Source organism: Coturnix japonica, chromosome 3, assembly GCF_001577835.2.
Source record: "Coturnix japonica isolate 7356 chromosome 3, Coturnix japonica 2.1, whole genome shotgun sequence".
Taxonomy (NCBI): Eukaryota; Metazoa; Chordata; class Aves; order Galliformes; family Phasianidae; genus Coturnix; species Coturnix japonica.
In genome coordinates this window covers 4,461,854-4,482,528 of record NC_029518.1, presented here as the reverse complement: position 1 = coordinate 4,482,528, position 20,675 = coordinate 4,461,854, and the positions used below count along the sequence as shown (strand labels likewise).

The 20,675-nt window shown below is 44.7% G+C and overlaps 2 protein-coding genes across 5 annotated transcripts; both read right to left on the bottom strand.

The window, feature by feature from the left end:
• Positions 1-38: 38 nt before the first annotated feature.
• On the bottom strand, positions 39-7,849 carry GZF1 (GDNF inducible zinc finger protein 1). 4 transcript variants are annotated; one of them, XM_032443878.1, is made up of 6 exons: positions 7,736-7,849; positions 5,230-6,586; positions 3,603-3,697; positions 2,855-3,022; positions 2,279-2,436; positions 39-2,158 (listed from the first exon to the last, which is right to left on the bottom strand). In XM_032443878.1, the coding sequence occupies exons 1-6, from the start codon at positions 7,752-7,754 to the stop codon at positions 1,802-1,804; spliced, it is 2,154 nt and encodes a 717-aa protein (XP_032299769.1). In that variant the 5' UTR covers positions 7,755-7,849; the 3' UTR covers positions 39-1,801. The 4 variants fall into 4 exon arrangements, with proteins under 4 accessions (XP_032299769.1, XP_032299771.1, XP_032299770.1 ...); XM_032443880.1 differs by having other exon boundaries at positions 5,230-6,599; positions 7,736-7,843; XM_032443879.1 differs by lacking the exon at positions 7,736-7,849 and adding an exon at positions 7,287-7,413 and having other exon boundaries at positions 5,230-6,599.
• Positions 7,489-16,105, bottom strand: LOC107310716 (GDNF-inducible zinc finger protein 1). The gene is given in 8 exon segments (XM_032443877.1): positions 7,489-7,764; positions 7,766-7,872; positions 8,786-8,943; positions 9,445-9,612; positions 10,208-10,302; positions 11,739-12,677; positions 14,337-15,641; positions 15,724-16,105. Coding segments are annotated over 8 exon segments (2,982 nt in total). The 5' UTR covers positions 15,825-16,105; the 3' UTR covers positions 7,489-7,655.
• Between the last annotated feature and the right edge of the window lie 4,570 nt (positions 16,106-20,675).

Genomic DNA, 20,675 nt, shown 5'->3' with positions numbered 1-20,675 from the left:
CTTTATGGGAAAATACACAAGGCAGGGGAAGGTCCATCTTCATATTTTCAGTCTTTTAATAAGAATGGTTCATACGCATTAACTTACATCTGTCCATTCATGGAGTACAAAAGCTTCCCTGGCTACAGGTACTAACGCTCAGATTAACTTATGTGTATCTACAAACGCTTTACATTGGTCACTGGGAATACTGAGTTTCAACAGGACGTCATGCTTGAATAAATATTTCAAATATAACCTCTTGGAATGTTCTCTTAGAAAAAAAAGAAAATCCCTTTCTCTAGATTAAGTTATGATTCTATGGAAACACATCAGGCATCCCTTTAAGGTTCAAAAATAGCTCTGTGCCACAGTCTGGATATCTTTATTGCTTTGCCAACCCCTAAGCCTTAGAATAAGCCCTAACCAGGCTTGATTGTGCTTACCTTTGCGCTAATGCAATCTTTCAGTTTTTCTCAAAGCTTCAGCTGAGAAAGCTTCTGTGGAAATACTATATTTATATTAAAATAAAGGGAAATGGAAAAGCAAAACAGAGAAGTGAATTATATTAGCTCCGGGTTTTTAACACATTGACACTGGGAAGCTGGTCCTAAGGTTAATGATGCAGGCAAATTGCTTTTGATTCATTGCTGCTTCCCAGAACCAGAGTCATCCCAGTCAGAGTTGTCACTTGGCAGCTATTTCAAAGCTTCTGTCCCTGCCCAATGACAGCACCCTACTCCTCTCCCCAGTTACTCCAAGGAGGTGAATCTGAAGCTAAACAAAGTAACATTTTCATTTAAGTTCAGCTCCTGTGTTAGCAAAGATGCCCAAGTGAAGAAAACAGAGTGTGCTCACCCTGGGCAGTGACTCTCAGACTTTACCAGCTACTGGCCATGATGGAAAAGAACAACAGGATTTGCTCCCTGTAAGTCTTAATTTAAAAGGAGGCCTGTAGAACAGCAATGCTTAAGCGATGGTGGAGAAAAAGAACACTGCTGACCTATCTGGACCAGCATAAAAGTGCTTAGCTGCAATTCAGCAGGGAAGTGTCAGTAGGCTTTCTGTTCTATTCATTACCAGGTTATATCCTTCAACTGCTCCAGCTTATGTAAAGGCTGACTGAGTACAAGCATCCAAACTGCACCAAGATATACAGGAAAGTAACAACAGCACCCCCACCTGCACAGACACAGCACTTTGCTTCCACTTGCCTATGCAGCAACCAGAGTCACAATTCCTGGAATGAAACTCCAGCTCTTTCCAGAGCTTGTTCCCCCCCCCCTCCTATTCCCAGAGAGGGAGCTGGTTTACTGCTCAACTATTTGGCAAAAGCAGAGACTTAACCACCATTTCCTGAAATGCAAATCAGTGAAACTTAACTTATACAGAGGATTTCCACATGAGAAAATGCTGATTTGTTTAACTAAACCAGTGGGCTGAGTAACACAGCACAGTTTATCTCGATTGTACAGGTGTTATCATATCAAATGTGCACTTTCTTTGTAGCCTAGCTGAATGCAGGTACTTCTGCTCAACTGCACCCACCTCCAACCTTTTATCTGCAGGGAACAACCTTTCTTCAGCTGATGAAATCAAACTGGATTTGGTATTACTCTCCCCTGCCTTCAGGAGATGGAGCTACAGCTCCACACTGCATGTGGATAATTACATTTTGGAAGAAATTCTGGTCATCCAGACATGTCATTCACGTCTACTTCTGCTTCCTTTTCATAGCTTCTCCTTGTTCCCTCAGCAGGTCACTGGCAAAGTCAAATGACTATAAAAATCGTGCAGCTTGAACTGGATTTGTAACACCAAATTACTCCATATTCACCAAAGCGTGAAGCTGTGGCTGAATAGAGTCTGTCTGTGATTGCAGTACTGTCAGCTCACTGAGAGCGGTAGCTATAAGGGCTCCCTGGGGTTCTGGAGTCCCATCTGACTTACAGTCTGTCCCCGTTGCAGAACTGCTGTCATGCAGTGCAGTCACACCCCCCGGGACAGCAGTGAAGCTCTGATAGTGGCCGTTTTCAGAGAAAGACAGCAGCTTGTCGGGCATTTTAGGTAACACATCGTATTCTTCATCTGGGAGCTCTGTTTTGTGAGCCTCATCATTCTTAGATGCTCCTTCAACGATGACAAGGAAGGACTTCCACGGTGTGTTTTTATCATGGATCTGGAAAAACAAACCAACCAATCAACTCAGAAGGTTGAAGGCGTGGAAAGAAGCCCCCTCCAGGCACAGCAAAACTGCCACATCACTACGTGGCCACAGAAGGAGGCAGCAGGGTCTCACCGAGGTGTGCCGCCGCAGGGTGGACTTGTCGGTGAAGGTCCGTCCGCAGGCATTGCACATGAATGGCTTCTCCCCAGTGTGTATGCGATGGTGACGCTGCAGCGCGTTGAGCTGCGTGAACTGCTTCCCACACTGGTCACAGCAGTAGGGCCGTTCACCTGAAAGCACAGCACATGGTGTGTTACTCACTGGGTAACCTCCATTAGCCCCTGTTCTTCATCACAGAAAAAGAGATGATATTCCAGAACAGGAAAATGTCCATATATACACCATGTGGTATTTACTATAGGATCAAAGTAACATGAACAAATTGCATCCCATGGTATCAGGGCAAAATCCAAGTAGAAAAGATGGCAAAAGTGAAAGCTGGGCAAGCAGACAAAAAGGGATTGGCTCTCTGCAGTGCCTTGTTAAAAAACAGACTACATTGAGAATCAGAACTGGTTTGGAGGGCAGAAGTTCAAGTAATGGAAAAACCAAGAAATGAGAAACATCCTGTCTGAACTAAGCACTGGGAGAACAAAGACTTTAAATCGTAATGGTTTGTTTCAAGCAGCAACAAAAAGAACCTCCCACCTGTGTGAATTTTTATATGCTGGTAAAGTGAATTCCTCTGTGCAAACGTTCTGAAGCAAACTTCACATTTAAAAGGCTTGGATCCCGTATGGATTCTGTTGTGGTGCTTCAGGTACTCCTTAGAGGCAAAGCTCTTCCCACACGTTTCACACATAAAAGGTCTTTCCCCTGCAGCAAGGATGAAGAGAATTAAGCCAACGTAGCATCTGGGAACACTACTATACAGAGAGAAGGTTACTGTGTGTAAATTAACCACCTCACAGCAGGATCTGTGGAGACTAAGGTGATATCAGGGATTTCTGCATAAGGCTTTCCCCAGAGGGAAAGCTGAATGGACCACGCTAAGTGCGAGGCCAACCACAGCCATCTAGAAGTACACTAAAGTGCCAAGCCAGCTTCATAATATTCCTTGGACTAACAGTTCTGAGAAAGCCCCTTTTTATAAGGAGCTAGCCAGAGCCTTTATGGATGACTGACAGATCTCTGGACATTGCCCAACACCCAAGGCCACAAACCATGATTTAGGTGCCAGATCCTGAACGGGTTGGAGCTCCTTAATAAGCTCCTTCCACTGATGGCCTTTCCATCTGTAAGAACCTTTCTCACAGAAGTTCTATATCGGGATGAGAAAATCTAATGTTATATCAAGAACTGCAATAAGGCAGTTGGCTTCTGAGTGATGGTAAGATCTCCTGGTTTCACAGCAGGCTGCCTCCTAGGTGCAGCACGCTGCAGAAGCAAGCCTTACCTGTGTGACATCTTTTGTGATATATAAGCATGTGATTCTGAGTGAACCTGACACCACATTCATCACAGACAAAAGGCTTTTCACCAGTATGGATTCTGAAATGAGAAAGCAACATTAAAACACCAAAGTCTTGTTATTACTTTCCTTTGAAGCACACCGCAGTTGTCTTCACTGTGAGAAGAGTGACTATGCCTGCACAAGACTTCACTGTCTTTTGCAAACACCTTCAGCTGGGCTCAACTGTGCTTTATTGTAACGCTGCTCTCATTTTCTATTGCTGCACGGTCAGGGCTCAGAGGACGACTTGTTCAAAGGTAAAATACAAAATGTTACAAGTTAGAAATTGAATCAAGTGTAGAAACCTTATATGAGACTGAAAGAACGTCACCAGGCTGTGACCTAAAGTGAAGTGGTCATCTTCCCATCAGTGGCACTACCAACGCAATATTCCACACAGAACACAAGTGATGCCTTCCTTGACACACTGCTCCTTCAGGGCCATCAGGAAGGATGACCTACAATAGACACACATGGCAATAAGGAGAACAATAACATGCCACTTCTGTGTGGGCAGTTTAATTCCTGGCACTTCAAGCCAGCAGTGTGACCTCCTGTGAGGCTGTGTACAGGAGGGGCAGCTCAAACAAATCTTGCCTGTACCAGCTTCCTAGAGCTTAGATCTTCACCCTGTGCACACCTCAGAGGTCTTCTGAGTAGCGCTGAACACTGCCTTAGATGTAAAAAATACACAAAAAGATGGAAAATTCTCACTGCAGACTGTTACAATACACATATGAGGACAGTGCTTGGTTTCTAGCATTCAGCAGGCTTACTGAATGATCATGGTGGAGAAAAACTGCTTGTGTCAAAGTGCTGTTTGTGAGCAGCAGAAAGCAATTACTTGTGGTTAGGACAGGACACACGGGGATAGTCTGGCTGAAGAATTCTGTTCCTGCGTGTGCTTCCTACCACTGGGAATAAACCCACTGCTCCCAAAAGGCAGTGATAAAGCCCTTAAAAGCCAAGAGCCTTGCTAAAGAGTCTCTCCTTTGAACCTCCAAGACTGTGCATTTATACCTCCAGCTTTGAGCCCACACCTTATTTCACCATTCTGCTCTGGATGCCCTCAGTGCCTCACTCACTTACAGACACTGGCATGGCCTGTTCCTGGGTAAATTTCAGCTGTTTGCTATGCTTAGCACACATAATATGTGGCATTCTTCAATTTAATACACAGCTGTGTCTTTTTAGATTATTTTCATACTTACTGCATAACATTTTGCTACCAAATATAAAGAGGCATCCAATTAGCTAAAGTAATGATAGCCCTAAATGAACAAATAACTCATCATGGGGTTACTTTTCTCATAATACTCCTATGAGCAAAGTTAACAGTGCACTTCAGCAGCTGGCAGCCTGAGCCCACACACCTCTCCTTTGGCTGAAAGGAAATGACAGAACTCCCTTAACCTGAAAAGCAGGAGAAAAGCCACGAAACAAAGAAATACTGAAGTTTTCCAGTCAGTCACTTTTTACACCCCCACTTCACTGGAAGGCTCAAGGTGTGATCCAGGGGATTCAGCTTCTCCCCCCAGAATCTAACAAGGCCAGTTAAGTCTGTTCATACCTCATGTGTGTTTTAAGTGCAGAAGGCTGACAAAATTTAGCCTCACACTCTGTGCACCCATAAGGCTTGTCGCCTGTATGCGTCCTTTCATGGAGCCTCAAGGCAGTTTTGGAGCTCAACCCCTTTCCACACTGCTGGCACTGATGACGCTCCCCACCACCCTCATGAACCTGGAGAATGTGCCTCTTGACGTCCTTCTTCCTCTTGAACTTCTTACCGCAGAGCTCACAAGGGAAGTGGCGCTCGCTGCTGTGGACATGGCGCTGGTGGCTTTTTAGGTTGCACCGGTTGGCAAAAGTCTGACTGCAGGTTTCACACCGATAAACGATTTCGGCTGCGATGCCGTGGCTGTGTTTTATGTGCTTGAGGAAACTTTTCTCATACAGGAATTCCTTCTCGCACGTGCTGCACTTGAAGTTACTGCCCCGTTTCTTTTTGTCCTCTTCGGATTTTTTCATGTTTTCTTCCGTTTCGAAGTTGCCGTCGCATTCTTCGCTTTCAGGTTTGATGCTGTCTTCTGCTTGTTCCTCCTCCCTCTCTATATCACACAAGTCCTGGTCCTGTAGGTAACTGCCCTCTTCGACAGCAACCTCTGCATTCTTCTGCTGCTCTCTCAGCCGCCTCGTGTATTTCTTCTTTGGAATTTCCACAAATACTTTCCTCCCAGCCAGTCTCCCGCTCGCCCTTCTGATTTTGGCATAAGGAGGCTTCATCATTTCCTTCTTTTTGTCTGCTTTCTCTTTGGGTTTGGTAGCTGGCACCTCAAGAGACAGTCCGATTCTGGGCCTGCCACCTGGGGAGCCTGCAGGATCTGGAGGACAGCCCATCTGCTCGGGTTCTGCTACAGCAGCTGCTTTAGACTCCAGCAAACTGCTTGGCTGGGCTGCACTCTCTTCCTCAGAGTTCTGTGATTCAGAGAAATTCTGCAGCTCCAGCAGCACCGATTCAAGCATCTGCTTCTTTAACTGGAAGCAGGTTTCTGAGAGGTCCAAACACTTCAGCTTTTCAGCTATTTCTAGCATGCGCTGCACTCTGTCTTCTTCCACTTCTACCTTCGCAGTATAGACAAACTCAAGAAAGGAAGCAAAATCAGCAACCTGGACCTCGTTCAGGAACACGTTGGTTCTCGGGCCATCCATGCTCTTCTCGTTAAGGAAGACCTCCTTGAAAAATTTGCTCGTTGCTGCCAATACAGCCTTGTGTGCTACGAACTCTGCCCTGACACCCTGGTACTCCACGCTGACCGTCACATCACAGAGGTGGCCCAGGAGACGCAGCTGGTGCATTTCATTCAGCAGGTTGATGGGAGAGGACTTGGATTCCAGTAAAACCGCATTACTTTCCATCTTTCTTCTCTCTGCAAAGAAAAGCTGTTTACAACATGGAGTGTTAGCTGTTAGCACGAAAGCTGATAAAGCTCAAAGACAGCAGCAGCCAAAAACCACATCCAGGTTTCTAAGAGTGCTTCACGTCAGATTTAAGCACTTCAGGTGCTGAAGCTGAACAGGTTGCCCAAGGAGGCCGTGGATGCCCCATCCCTGCAGGCATTGAAGGCCAGGCTGGATGTGGCTCTGGGCAGCCTGGGTTGGTGGACAGAGACCCTGCATATAACAGGGGGGATTGAAACCCCCTGCTTGTGGTCCTATGCAACCCAGGCCATTCTATGATTCTACAAAACTAAGCTTTTTGCCTCTCAGATCTGAGCACCTACATGTAGCCCTACATCATTTCCAGAGTCATTCAGGTAAGGCCTTGCTTCCAACTAATATTTTACATCGCTCTAAAGTTCTCAAAACAAACAAAGCAAAAAAACCTCGAGGTTTTAAGGCACTTCCAGCAACGCCTTCCCCTTCAATGCACTGACTCCTGCTGTGTCCCCAACTGTGCACGCACACCCTTTGCATCTCAAAACCTTCTCTCATAAGCATGGACAGCGCGCTGCCTCCCAGGCCTGTCCAGCTCACCGTCCACCCGCCCCAAGAGGAGCCGTGACGCAGCGCTGCGGCGGCTGCGGGGCCGTCCCACCCGCGGAGCCCCTCAGAAGGCCCGGCACCCACCTGAGCCGCACCGCGATGCGGCCCCAAGGCCTCGGGCCCGGCCCGGCCCCGCCGCTCCTCACGGCCCGGGCTGCGGGCGGCGGCCGGAAGCGCTGCAGAGCAAGCTCCGCCCCACGCCGCTGTCGCAGCGGAAATGACGTCACGCAACGCGACTTGTGTTGCTAGGCCGCGCTTATAGTAATGAATGAGCTCGTCCTTTATGTGTTCACATCGCTCCTGAGAGCGCGTCTTTATTGAACCCCGCAGTGACAGAGACAGTACGGATATGTGCGCATATAGACATCCGTACACACTGCCCTAACAACATACCGTGTAATGCAGTCATAACTAGGCCGCACGAAGCCTCCCCTGCCCGCACGGCCTGCTGTGTTACAGGCACTGGTTACTAACACTGGGTGGCACATGCTGTACTCGGTTAAGAACGAGGCTTTCTGGTTTATCAAGTTTACCTCGGTCAACTGAGCACATTCCTGGAGCCTTCTGCCATCCAGGATCCCGGGAATGTCTCGATTTTGGACCAGTTGTGGTTTTTTTTGGTTGTAAGGTCGATTAAGAAGCTCCTCCAGTGAGCGTTTCGGTCATGGATCTAGAGAGAAAGGGGAGGGCAATGACATGAGACCTTGCAGCGCTCACTGCCAAACAGTGAATTCAATGCTTCCAAATTCAACCTTTTAACCTTATAACCTTGTGACTGGAAAAAGAACCACCTTATGTTCTCCCTTACATTATAATTTGAGGGTAGGAAGGTATAGATGTGTGAAACTATATTCATGGAGATGTTATAAACGATCACGCTAGAGGCTTAAAACACTGCAAAGTGTAGTTAGTATAACACAGAATACTGCTCCTTTTTGTTATTTAAATAATTAAGATACTTAATATAAGTGTATTAAATAACCCACTGTCCTTCCTCGCCTCTCTTAAGATCACGTTTTCCTTTCGAAGGCAATACAGCTATTTGGGAGCTGATTGATTCGGCAGCCAGCAGTGGGAGCTGCTGTGCTGCTAAACAGGAGAAAATTCAGTGCACTGCAGAAATGGATTTTTAAAAGCCATGTACACACTATGTCCACCTCCTAATCTTAATCTTCATTCTTCCACAGTTATTAGAGACCAGAACTCAAGCAACAGTGTGAACCTCCAGTAAGCCGTGAAACTTCTCTCAGTAGCTAAGAGTCACCACCACAGCCTGACTCCCACAAAGGTTTGAGGGTTCATAGGAATTACTTGGTTGAAGGAACCTCAAAGCCCGTCTAGTTCCAACACCCCGACATGGGCTGGTTGCCCCTCACTAGATCAGGTTGCCCAGGGCCTCATCAAACTTAGCTAGGATGGGGCATCCACAGTTAATCTGGGCAGTCTGTGCCAGGGCCTCACTGCTTCCTACTACCTAAATATCCCCCTTTAGTTTGAAACAATTCCCTCTTGTGTCTCATCTGCCCACATTAATATAGAAATCATTTTCCCTCCTGTCTGTAAGCTCCAAGGGGTTGGCGTACCAACACATGTCTGCGCAGGGTGGACATGTCCGTGAAGGTTCTCTCACACGCTCTGCACTTGTAGGGCTTCTCCCCAGTGTGAATACGCTGATGGCGACGGAGAGCACCCTGCTGGGTGAATGTTTTTCCACACTGTTCACAGAAATACGGACGGGTCTCTAAATGGCAAAGAACAGCAATCAGTGACTTTGAAGGCAGTTTCTTTTGGCTCCGATTTCAGCAGACAAAAAGCGTATGGAAGTTTGAAAAGATGAACATCGGGATAAAGCTGTGTATCTAGGAGGAATGTGCTTAGGGCCCTGGCTTCTAAGGTTAGGTGATAGATGTTCTCAGTCTCCCCTGGTTGTGATGGAAAGCCCAAGAACAGGACCCTGATCTTGCAAGGGGAATAGAAGCACTAATAACAGTCACTCCGACGTCCTCCAGCAGCACACAATACACCTCACTCTTCTGGACAAGTGTCACTTGATATAAGATGGTACCTTGCCCCATTTAACAAGTCAGGATCAGTAGCAGCCCTGTGTCTCCTCACCACCTAACTCAAGGAGCTTATAAAAGTGGTTCTGGAATAACATGTCACCATCCAAACTGTAAAGTATTTCAGATCTCAACTTCCAGTGCAGTTTATTTTCTCAGCCCCAATTTGTTTGTTTCATTACCTGCGTGGACATTACTGTGCTGAGCTAGTGAGGCTCTCAATCCAAACGTCTTCCCACAAACCTCGCACTTGTACGGCTTAGCACCCATGTGGCATCGTTTATGGCATTTTAAATATTCATTGGTGGCAAAATGTTTTCCACACACATCACACTTAAAGAGACGCTCACCTGAGTAAGAAGGAAAAGGCACTCTGAATTCTTGCAGAAGCTTGCACCTACCCATAACTCCTTCCTGGCTCTGAGCTGGGAAAGAATCCCTTCCTCCATGTTTATCTCATAGAATGGCTTGGGTTGGAAGGGACCTCAAGGATCACCAAGTTCCAACCCTCCTGCCACAGGCAGAGTTGCCAACTACTAGGTCAAGTACTAGATCAGATTGCCCAGGGTTCCATCCTCCTGATGGCACTCACTCAAATGTTTGGTTTTTTCCCTGGAACTACCATGCTTCATCATTTTTATCTTTTGCTTATCCAATTTCTACATGTCTTTGTCCCTTGCTTCTCTGTATATTCTTCTGTACACGTGAACTTACTCACTCACTTAACCCTTTATCATAATTTCATTCCACAAGACTCCAGTCCCACCCCCACACATCCAGTTTTGTACTTCAAAGTTACTTTTCAAGTGCCTCTCTGCCCCTGGTAGTTCCCTCCTGGTACCCTTCTATGAGTTAGAAAAGGAAGTGTTCACTTCCAAATCCCCACTAATTCTTATCAGGCAGCAATGGGAGGTGATGGAAGGAACAGAAGTATTTAAAGCTTACCTGTGTGTGTCCTTCTGTGGCCAGTGAGTTTCCCTTTATCAGCAAAGCAAGCACCACAGTCCTCACAAACGTATGGTTTTTCCCCTGTATGGGATCTAGATGAAACAAAACACAAAAGGCTATTAATAAAATAGTTCTTGTACTTAAGAGAATATATATCTCTATTTTAAATTATTTTCTATACATAAAAAGTACATTTGTTCAGTCAAGAAATAGAGCATTTAACACTATTTGTGCTACACTGAAGTGTTCCTATTTAAGGGTTTACCTTTTTCTCACTCTAAGGCCCTAGAAAATCCCCTCCCCACCCCCCTTTTTTTTTTCCCACAGGTTATAGTGCATAGTGTAGCACTGGAAGGAAGGAAGCAGGAAAGATGGCATGTTGCTGTAGAGCACATCCAGACTGCCTTCAGCACAGTGCCAGCAGCAGATCTTGAGACACTGCAGGCCACATTTGCAGCTTCCATAACCCCTCAGCCCTACATCACCTGGCCTGCAAAAGCTAAAAGGCACTAAAAAAAAGTCAGGAAAGCTTTGTGTCCAAACACATGCCAGACACCTGACTTTAAACTGGCTCAAATCAAAGAATTCTGAGGCAGGGATCCTGACACTTGATCTCAACATTTGATCTCTCCTTATTCCAACCCAAAAAGCATGACTTGAAAAATCATGCCTAGTTCTTGAGTCGTCAGGAAAAACACTGCACGTATGAGACAGACAGTTACCCAACACAAATCCCAGAAATCACTGTGACAAAACAGCGTAGGCTCTGCTGTTTCAGCTGACACAGATATTCAGACATTTCAGATGTTTCACTGCTTCAGAACCAGCATACCTCAAAATCTTTAAAATCATTGCAATAACACTCAGGAGACAGAATAGATCTACTGACCCCATCACCTGGGTCCACAGTCTCAAAGGACAGGATTCCTCTCTCCTAGTTTAGCCCTCAAGCACTACAAACTATCTGCTAGGCTCACTATTTGTTGAGAAAGATAGGACATTCCATGGCATGATTCACTGTCTCTTGGGGAGGACGCGTTTAACAGATACCACCAGAGAGCAATTCATCCATCTAGCTCTGCTGACTACAGAGGGAGCCTAAATGAGAAGTCCAGCTTTTGTACTGTGTAGAGGAAATGAAATCCTGCACTGAAATTACTTGCTCAGTCATACAGGAAGGTCTTTTTGTCCTGATCTCTGAAGTCCTTGGCTCATTTTTCAGCCTATTTCTCACCAGTGAGAACCATTTTATTCTGAAGGCTCTGTTTCAAATGACTAGCTTTTGCTTCTAAGTTCAGACAGAGCACCTGTTTCAAAATCCTGACCAAAATTTATGCAATGACCAGCTGCAAACAAAACCTTTAGACAAAAGAATTAATCACAGATATTATATCATATCCCAGCACTCGTGTCACAAAGACACCAAGGGAGAATGACTCAGAACTGGGAGATGAGAGGAAAAAGAAGTGCTGAAGTACAAGGGGGCATGCAGGAAGCAATAATGGGAGAAGCAGTACCATAGGCTGACCTGGTATGGATCTTAAGCTGTGATGGCTGAGCAAATTTGGAATGACAAATGCCACATTCATAAGGTTTCTCTCCTGTATGTGTCCGCATGTGAAACACTAGTGCTGTTCGGGAGCTGAGGATCTTCCCACAGACAGAGCAGAGGGGACGTTTGACTCTACCTTCATGCTTCCGCACATAATGTGTCCTCACATCTCTCTTTCTTTTAAAAGTAGCAGTGCACAGGCTGCAGGCAAACTGCCTTTCATCAGTGTGGACGCATGCTCGGTGCTCCTTCCAGCTGTTGTAACTAGCAAACGACTTGCTGCAGATGTCACACTGATAGACTTTACCAGGCAAGCACTGATGGATATCTCTGCAGTGATCCACATACTTCTTCCGGGAAACAAACTGCTCGTTACACTTATTGCATCTTATTACATAGGCGGATTTCCTATTCACCCCACTTTTATTTACCTTCTTCATTTTCAACTCTTCAGCTGACTCATGTTCTTCAGCACATTTTTCATTGGAGCATTCATCATCCTCATCGTCCTCCTCAGTACAGGCTTCATCATTATCTTTAATATCTTCAACATCCAAATACTCTGCTTCAAAATCTCCCTCCTCCTCTCCCTTCACACTCCTCTCACCTTCAGCTTCATTCCCTTCTTCACTCAGTGTTTCCCTTCCTCTTTGAGCTTCTGTACATTTCTGCTTCTGCTCTTCTTGCAGTTCACTACAATCTGCCTGTGTAACAGGTGGCCTTGCAGGGTCTTCCTCACAACTTGCCGACTCTTTGGGCATTGCACCCTTTTCTAGTTCAGCCTCTGACATCCCATCCCATATCTCCCTATCACTATCTTTGCCACAGCTTGCTGCATTTGGTCTGTGTGTAGGTGGAACCACCATCCAATAGACTGGCATAAGCTTCCTCTCTTGCCCAGATTCATGGATTTTTCTGTTAAAACAAACAAACACATGGAACAACTATAATAAGGTTCAATTGTTTCAATTCAGGCTTGTTTATCTTAGAGGAGCTGTTTTCCTTTTAGCTGTTCTTCACACCATTTAAAGAACATACAGCACAATTAGAGAACCAAACAGGGAAATTCTGCATGGAGCTGTACCAGGGAGTTAAAGAAAACTAAAACATCTGAGCCCATCAAGGACAGAGTCTCTGAGATATACATGTTTGTCACCTGGCTGTTACCAAAAGATGGACTGCATATTTTCTTCCAAGATCACAGTGGAGAGTGTAAGAAATGAAGGCCTTAAACCAAGAGAAATACAGATTAAATATATGAAAAAACAAAACAGAGCCCCTTGCAAGTCATCAGTTGCAATGGTTAACTCTTCTTATCGCTAGTCAGGGAGTGGAAAATGAACTGCAAAGGTTTTAAAAGCAAATCAGACACACATCTGCCAGAAATAACATCAGTACAGCAGAGAGAACCTCAGAGTACATGAATGCCCTGAATAGCTTTTACAGGCCCCTTATGGACTTGGCTTTCAAACACAGAAACGTGAGAATTAACAGATGCATTTTCTTACTCAAATACAGCTCGAGGTCCTCCTGATGGACATGTGATTATTAAAAATCAATAAATAACAAGCCCAGATTCTAACAGCCCTCCTGCCCTGGAGAAGAGCAGGCCCTATGGCTTCCCTGAAATCAGATTCAAGGCGAGTTAGCAAAAAGCATGCCCACAGTCTACCATTCCTAGCCTATGTCTAAAATGCTAATATGTTTAAACATAACATTTTTTTTTCCTCAGGGATTAATGCACACAATCTGTATTACAGTATTAAACATAATCCAAAATATAAAGCACAGTGCCAACTCGGATGTCCTCTGAAAAGCACAGAGCAGAAGTGCAGAAGAACAATATGTAAGGTCCTGGAACAGGCTGCCCAGGGAGGTTGTGGATGCCCCGTCCTTGGAGGTGTTCAAGGCCAGGTTGAACAGGGCCCTGGGCAACCTGATCTAGGAACTGTGGAAGTTTGGTGGCCCTGCCAGGCAGAGGGATTGGAACTTCATGATCCTTGAGGTCCCTTCCAACCCAGGTCATTCCATGATTCTGTGAGCAACTTCCAGCATTTTATATGCCTATAGTTACCTGGTGTAGCTACTGCCCTTTCCCTGCTGTCTCCATTTCACCAGATTTTTAATTGATTTGATGGTATTTTTATATAATTTGGCACTCTAAATCTTCATTTTGGAGTGAATAATTAGTATTACCATTTATTAGATATATTATTAAGAATCAATAAAGCACTGGTGTATATTTCAAGAAAGAGGAAAGATATTTTCACATGCGTTTTAAACAGCATGTTTAAAACGCCATTCTTTTGGGGTTCCAATTTTAATATCAAAATCTTCTGCACAAGACCTCTTTGATTCAACAGGAAATTCTTGCCTGAATTCCCAGTTTGGGAAACCTCAATCCAGACTGAGAACTTGATGAAGTAACCTGAAAAAAATCTGTACAGATTTCAACACCCGTCAGATCAAGTCCAAGGAATTCTCCAAGTGAAGCTTTTAGGACTTCAGAAATGCTTCTATCCTGCTGCTCACAAACAAGTGAGAGCTCACACACACAAACACAGAATGCTGTACCTTACATGAGTCTTGTAAGCAGACCTGTGAGCAAAGCTGGCAGGGCAGCTCTCGCACTTATAAGGTTTCTCTCCTGTGTGTGTTCGGATGTGGACTGTCAGGCCACACTTGGAGCTGATGACCTTGTCGCAGTACGGGCATGCCTGTGGGTCCCTCTGCTTCTCATGCACCCTCTGGATATGGTCATTTCTGTCCTTCTGATGCTTAAACCTCTTGTCACAAAACATGCAAGAGAAGCCATGTTCAGCACTATGAACAGTGAGGCAATGTTGCCTCAGGTTCTGGTGGCTGGAAAAGAGCTGCTCACACATGTTGCAGCTGTATTTGACAGACAGATTAATGCCATGCTTGAGCTCCATATGCAACTGGTAATTCTTGATTATGTGGAATGATTCATTGCACTTCTCGCATGCCAACTCTGGCAAGACTTTTGCCACACGCCGCAGTGATCTCCTACGTTTGGTTTTACAGCTAAGATCGGAAATCAAACTGTTTCCATCTTCCCACTGCTCAGACAGCATATCCCTAATTACTACGCAGGCTTCCTTTGACCCAGTCTGACTCATGGGAGAATGAGTATTCCTCTGCTCCAGACTAATGACATCCATGCTAAGTCTGCCTCTGTCATCCATTCTGTCACATTTGCGTAGCTTTGCTGTCCTAGATTTTTGCTGTGGAAAAGCAGTGCTTTCTTGCTCCAGATTTACTGGTTGGCCTTCAATGAGTTCATAACCAGCCAGCAACTTGTTACACTTCTGCCTCTCCCAGAGTTTCCTCTGCATGGGTACTGCCACCACTTGGGAACAGCTACTCAGTTTGCGGTCTTCCTCTTGCTGGATGCAAGGCCACTGTGGCACACCACTTTCACACAGCTGACCTTTCAGATGGAGGCTCAAATCCAAACCTTTCTTTCCCTCTGCTCTTACTTCCTCACAAATGTCAAGCAAGTCCTTGCACTCAAGCCTTTCTGCTATTTCTTTCATTCGTTGCAGTTTTCCTGCTTCAATCTCTACTTCTGCAGTATAGACGAATTCCAGAAAGGAGGTGAACTCTTCTGTGTAAATGTCTTGCAGAGTCACTGTGCAATTCTTGGTGTCCAGCATCTCATCATGCAGGAAAAGCCCCTTAAAATAGTTGCTGGAAGCTGCCAAGACAGCTTTATGAACCAGAAATTCCTCCTGAATTCCTAGATGTTGCGTGTGAACTGTCACGTCACAGAGGTGACCAAACTGGTACAGAGAATGCAGTGCCCTCTGGAGATTAGGAGCCGCAACCTTAGATTTCATTCGAATTTTCTTCTCCATCCTGCCAGAAAAACAGACAGATGTTTGAATGCTCGTTCTTCCATGAATTACCTCTTCATACACATACAATATTGGTCACTTACATAAAAAGCTCAGTGGAGAGCTGTGTCCCAATTCCCAATTTACAAGATGTACTAAAGGCCTCAAGGTTGCTTCTGTCAATGCAACTGTCATCAGCAAACATAGATTATGGTTTATTGCGGTCACAGATTTAGAATTACACTCTAGGATAATCCTTTGGAACCAATATTCTGTAGATGGTAACAGTAACAAAATGTGAGTAACATAATAACATGATACTTCATACCCACCCTTTTCAACACCAGAGGTCACAGCAATTCACAATAAAACTAAGCAACCTTCCCCATGTCTGTTGTATCAATGGGGGAACCAAAGTATAGCAGGTCACTTCCAGTTGTTTCCAGGCTGCTGTTAGAGCAAAGCCCATGTTTTGGCAGTGCCACACCGGACTCTACTCACTGTGACAGGCAGCTCCTTGTCCAAAGCAGGGCAGAAATCTCTGGACCTTGATCACTTTTGTTTCTGTTTCGCACACCCCTCCACATAAACAATCAGACCTGGTGGTTAAAAGTGTGAATTAGTAACTTATATTGTATTCAGGCGCCTAAAGAAATACAGAAAATGTGCAGGGACGAATTATGTATCTTGAAATACATATTTTTCTTTTTCCCTTGAGAAGGCAGTAGTATTTTATTTGGTAAACGTTTCCAAACAGCTTGCTCCTTCTCAGTCATCAAACAGAGGGGTCAGAAGTTTTCTGACATCTTGATGATTTCACAAAGAACAATTTGCACTTTCCCATCAGCTCTAGGGACAGATGCTACGCATCATTACAGTAAACCACATGCCTGAGAGCACTGTGGCTTTCCTATCTCAACCCATATACGACACCTATAACTCTGGAACAAGAAGTCTCATTTACCCTTGCCCATAAAGCACAGCAACACTGCTGACACCCCTACACCAGCCTTTAGATGATCCTAAATACGTGATCTGATACAATCCAATATTCTAAGCTTATATTCCCGATACAACATAGTTTCTAAATGCCTGTTATTTAGCACATATGAAACAGATCTGTCACCGAGGGAGGAATGTTAGGCCAAAATAAACAGACAAAGTAGCTTGCTATTGCTTAAAGGCTCTGCTTAGGGTTGGCTTGCTGTGCTTGCTTTCACTCCTCATCTGAATTATGTTTGACATTACATTAAATACATTCCTGGCAGATATAAGCTTTCTGATTAAGAAGACAAATGCGTCTTCAACATACAGCACTAGGAAGTTGAATACAGTACAGAGCCTAGAGAGAACAGCTTTGAATAGCAAGCTTAGTAAGAGAGAGCTTTGAGAATACTCTTCCTATTACAAGCTACTGCAGCAGGAACCACAGAGGATAATCATCTTCTAATCTGTAAGGCGTGACTTGTAACTTGTGACATCCCAAATAACGTTTTTAAAACTTTACATGTTTGTTTTTTTTTTTACATGTTTCAGTTGGTTTTCTAAAGGTGCCATTAAGAGTCACTGGAACGTGTATTATGTTCTTAGGAAACAAGGGAGATTTCTGCTAGACACTAAATGTCTGTACACTTGAGTTACGCAAAGCCTCAATATCTGTACTCAGTTAGGAGAGAGGATTCGGGATCAAACTCTTCTGAGCTCTTGTTGAGTAATCCCCCCCATATCAGCGGGACTGCTTGAGATCTCAGCCTTCCTGCTCAGCTGGTGCAGAACCTCCTGCCTCCCTTGTCTGCCAGTTCAAAGGCATTGACTCAAAGAAAACAAACAAACAAGCTATTAAAAGACAAACAACTTGGAGAAGCAGCCAAAAGAATGAGTGAAAAAGCAAGGCAGGTGTTGAAAGAGACCACTGAAACTGGAAATTACGGAGGGATGTGCAAAACAGCATTGACTAAATTCTACCAGAAAAGGACTGCTTATATCCAGATTCCTCCAAACACCTAATTAACACTTTCTCTGCCTTACGAATTCTGACCAGCAATGACAGTCTTAGTGAATGCATTCAGCATTGTTTTGCACCTTGTGTTGATCATGATTTTTGCAACCTGCTGAAAGCCCAGCTACTACTAAACGTTTACCCTGTAGAAGACACAGGGAATGCTTGCAAGCTGCAGGAAGAAACACAGATCCAGAGGCTAATGCCTATACTTAGCCCACAGACTCACAACAGCTACCACCTGATCTGTCTCCTCGCTTGCCCTTCTCAGTGTTTTCCAGCACATCACTCCTCACCTCTGAGCAGAGCTGACCTAGTGCTGAGAAGCTCAGTGATCGGTAGAGCTTAAGGAAATCAATGAGCAGAGCATGTGCTAATTCTCTCCTCCTCCTTTTTAAGATCCCCATCTGAGATAAATTCTCAGTACACGCTCTCATGTGAACTCAGCTAACACTTATATCTGATACAGAGCCAAACAAAGAGTTTTGTTCCAACATGATCTCGTCAGTTCATCTGGTTCTAGATTAAATCAGTCTGGGAACTGTTTACTGAAGCGTCTTTCTACTGAAAAAAATACCACAAATAAATCAATTCTCACCTTTTTTGCTTCTTCAGAAGAAAACGAGACTGCTTTTTGTTACTTCTTGGACAGGAAACTTGAGTTTTCTCAAGTAGCGTTGAATAATTTGTTTCCTCTCATTTCACTTTAATGAGATGGAGATCAGAACACAACGTTGCAATGGTGTTGAAACAGTATCTAAGTTGCTTTCTTCTTATTATTTTTGTCCTGAAAACTTGTCAGTAGAGAGTTTTTAAGTATGTTGCTTTCCTTTGGGGGGTAAGAGAACAGTTTCTTATCCCCAGTGGATTAAGAAAGCTGTTTCCTCCCTATCCTTTATATGTCATTAAAGCTTATTGACAAGAGAAAAATTATGAGGAATTCCCACCCAAAGCAATAAGAACAAGGGTGACAGAGCTGTGGTAAATCATTCCCTTATTTAATCAATGAGAAGGACACATTTTATGCATGATGATGTTGGCTTGAAACAACAGCCAGCAATCAAATAGAAAAAAATAACAGTGACATACTTATTAGTATAAGGCTTAATCTTGTTCCTCCACATATGAACACAAGACACCTTGGGGTTCATAATCTTAACTTCGGCTCCCAGCCACATCATTAAAGCAAGCTTACCCAAACCGTTTTGCTTTAGCCAGTCTCAGAACTCAGAACAACTGGCACTTCTCTTTCCTGCAGGACTTATATATGCCTTATATACGTAACCTTAACCCTGCAGAGTGGCAGAACACTAAACTGCTTGTGGCTCACAAAACCAGTAGCAAAAATGAGGAAGCAGGAAGCTAACAGCCCTAATGAATATCATTCTGCTTTACCTTACAGCTAATTCAGAGATCTGGCAGCAAGTTACTAACTTCAGACACTGACTTCTCTGGAGGCAAAGAATTTGGATGGATGCAAGACTTCCAGAACATTAGGCTAAAAGATCCACTGCAAAAGCCAAAGCATATTTCTATTCAATTACAGAACCTGAAAACACTACTGGAATAAGTCCATCTGTTTTCAAAACCAAAGCCTAGTAGTGGCTTCTAATCTGCAAGGAGAGATTTATGTTTTGTTCTGTGCCCCTCTTCTTTTTAATGCTACAGCAATGCATTCAACACTATCTCTCTAGTTAAATGAAAACAGGAAAACTGTGTCTGTAAGAGCAACAGTAAATGTTCCTAGAACAGAACTGCTTCTTGGCCTTCACTGTTCACCTCTACTTGGAGATTTTTATGGGCCAGAGCCTTAACTGATGTGATACAGTACAGCCCATCTGAGGTGAAGATAGTAACAGTATCCCCATCTGTCTGGGAGAAAAAAAACAAGAAAGGTCTAATGTCACAGTTTTAGATAAGCATGCTACTCAATTTATTTAATGCTCTGTTTTTTGCTAAGTACACACAATCTTTGGTTGCTCAAGTCTCCCAAAGTCTTTTAAATTAAACTCTAAATTTCTCATCAGGAAAGCAAAGAGGGACTTATTCCCTAACTTATCGTCCCAGGGAGGGATCCTTTATACCCTTGACAGCTGCTTGCATATGGGAATTCTTTACCTACTGACAGAGTGAGAAGAAAATGAGACCTCCTTTGACCAGTTATTCCCTGCAGGAGCTGCCCAAACACCTCTATGAGTGCACAGTTGTACTTCTGAATGCCTTGGCTAGAACTTTCCCATGTAAGATGAAGGTAGGTAGATTTCTTGTTGTTTTTTCCCCCCTGTCAAGTCAGATAGCATTTCGAGAGTGACTGTGCCGACATAATGTGAATGACAGGAGGATAATTAACCACTGTAAGTGAAAAAGAACGTTAAGAGCACATAAATAAGTGCAGGAGTTACTCACCTGCATTAATCACCTAGAAAATCAGGTTTATTCACACAAATTCCCACACTGGGTCTAGCGAGCTGTCAGAACAGCAACAACACCCACAGCACAACCTGTCACAGCCACAAATGAATTCAAATCACTCTTTATGTGTGGAAAATCGAGGCCACCCACCCAGGCCGTGGGGCTGAGCCACCTCGGGACACCCTCAGCCCCACCTCAGCGCTCAGGCCTCGCCGCCTCCATGCTCCATCGTGAGGCGTCAAGCCCGGCCCGAGGCCCAGCACTCCCTCGTAGCAATCTTACCCTACCGTGCCCCACGCGTGGGTTTGCGGCTGCCCCGCTCCTCTCGCACCGCCTCTGGGATAAGCCACCTTTCCCCCGCACCTCAGCGCAATGGTCTCACCCGCCTGCCCGAAAACAACATGGAGGCTTTCAACTTCGTCCCCTCGGCCGCTCAGCTTTTCCGCCATCTTGAGTGAGGGAAGCGGCCTGTCAGGAGCGGGCGGCCATCTTGGGAGCGGGGCTTTGGCTCGTCCTGCGTGTTTTCCAGGCCCGTTTTTTGGGTCTGTGTGGTAAAAGGCTGCTGGGCAGGGAGGGGAGGGGTTCGAAGAAGTCTTCAGCCAGCAACTAAATAACAGAAACAAAACCAAGCTGGGCTTTCTGAGT

What these genes read in the sequence shown, in the direction of transcription:
- GZF1 (XM_032443878.1), bottom strand. An exon ending in GCACTTAAAACACACATGAG is followed by an intron (nt 3,698 to 5,229) that starts GTATGAACAGAC and finishes TTCTCATTTCAG; the next exon opens with AATCCATACTGGTGAAAAGC. An exon ending in GCATATAAAAATTCACACAG is followed by an intron (nt 2,437 to 2,854) that starts GTGGGAGGTTCT and finishes CTGTGCTTTCAG; the next exon opens with GTGAACGGCCCTACTGCTGT.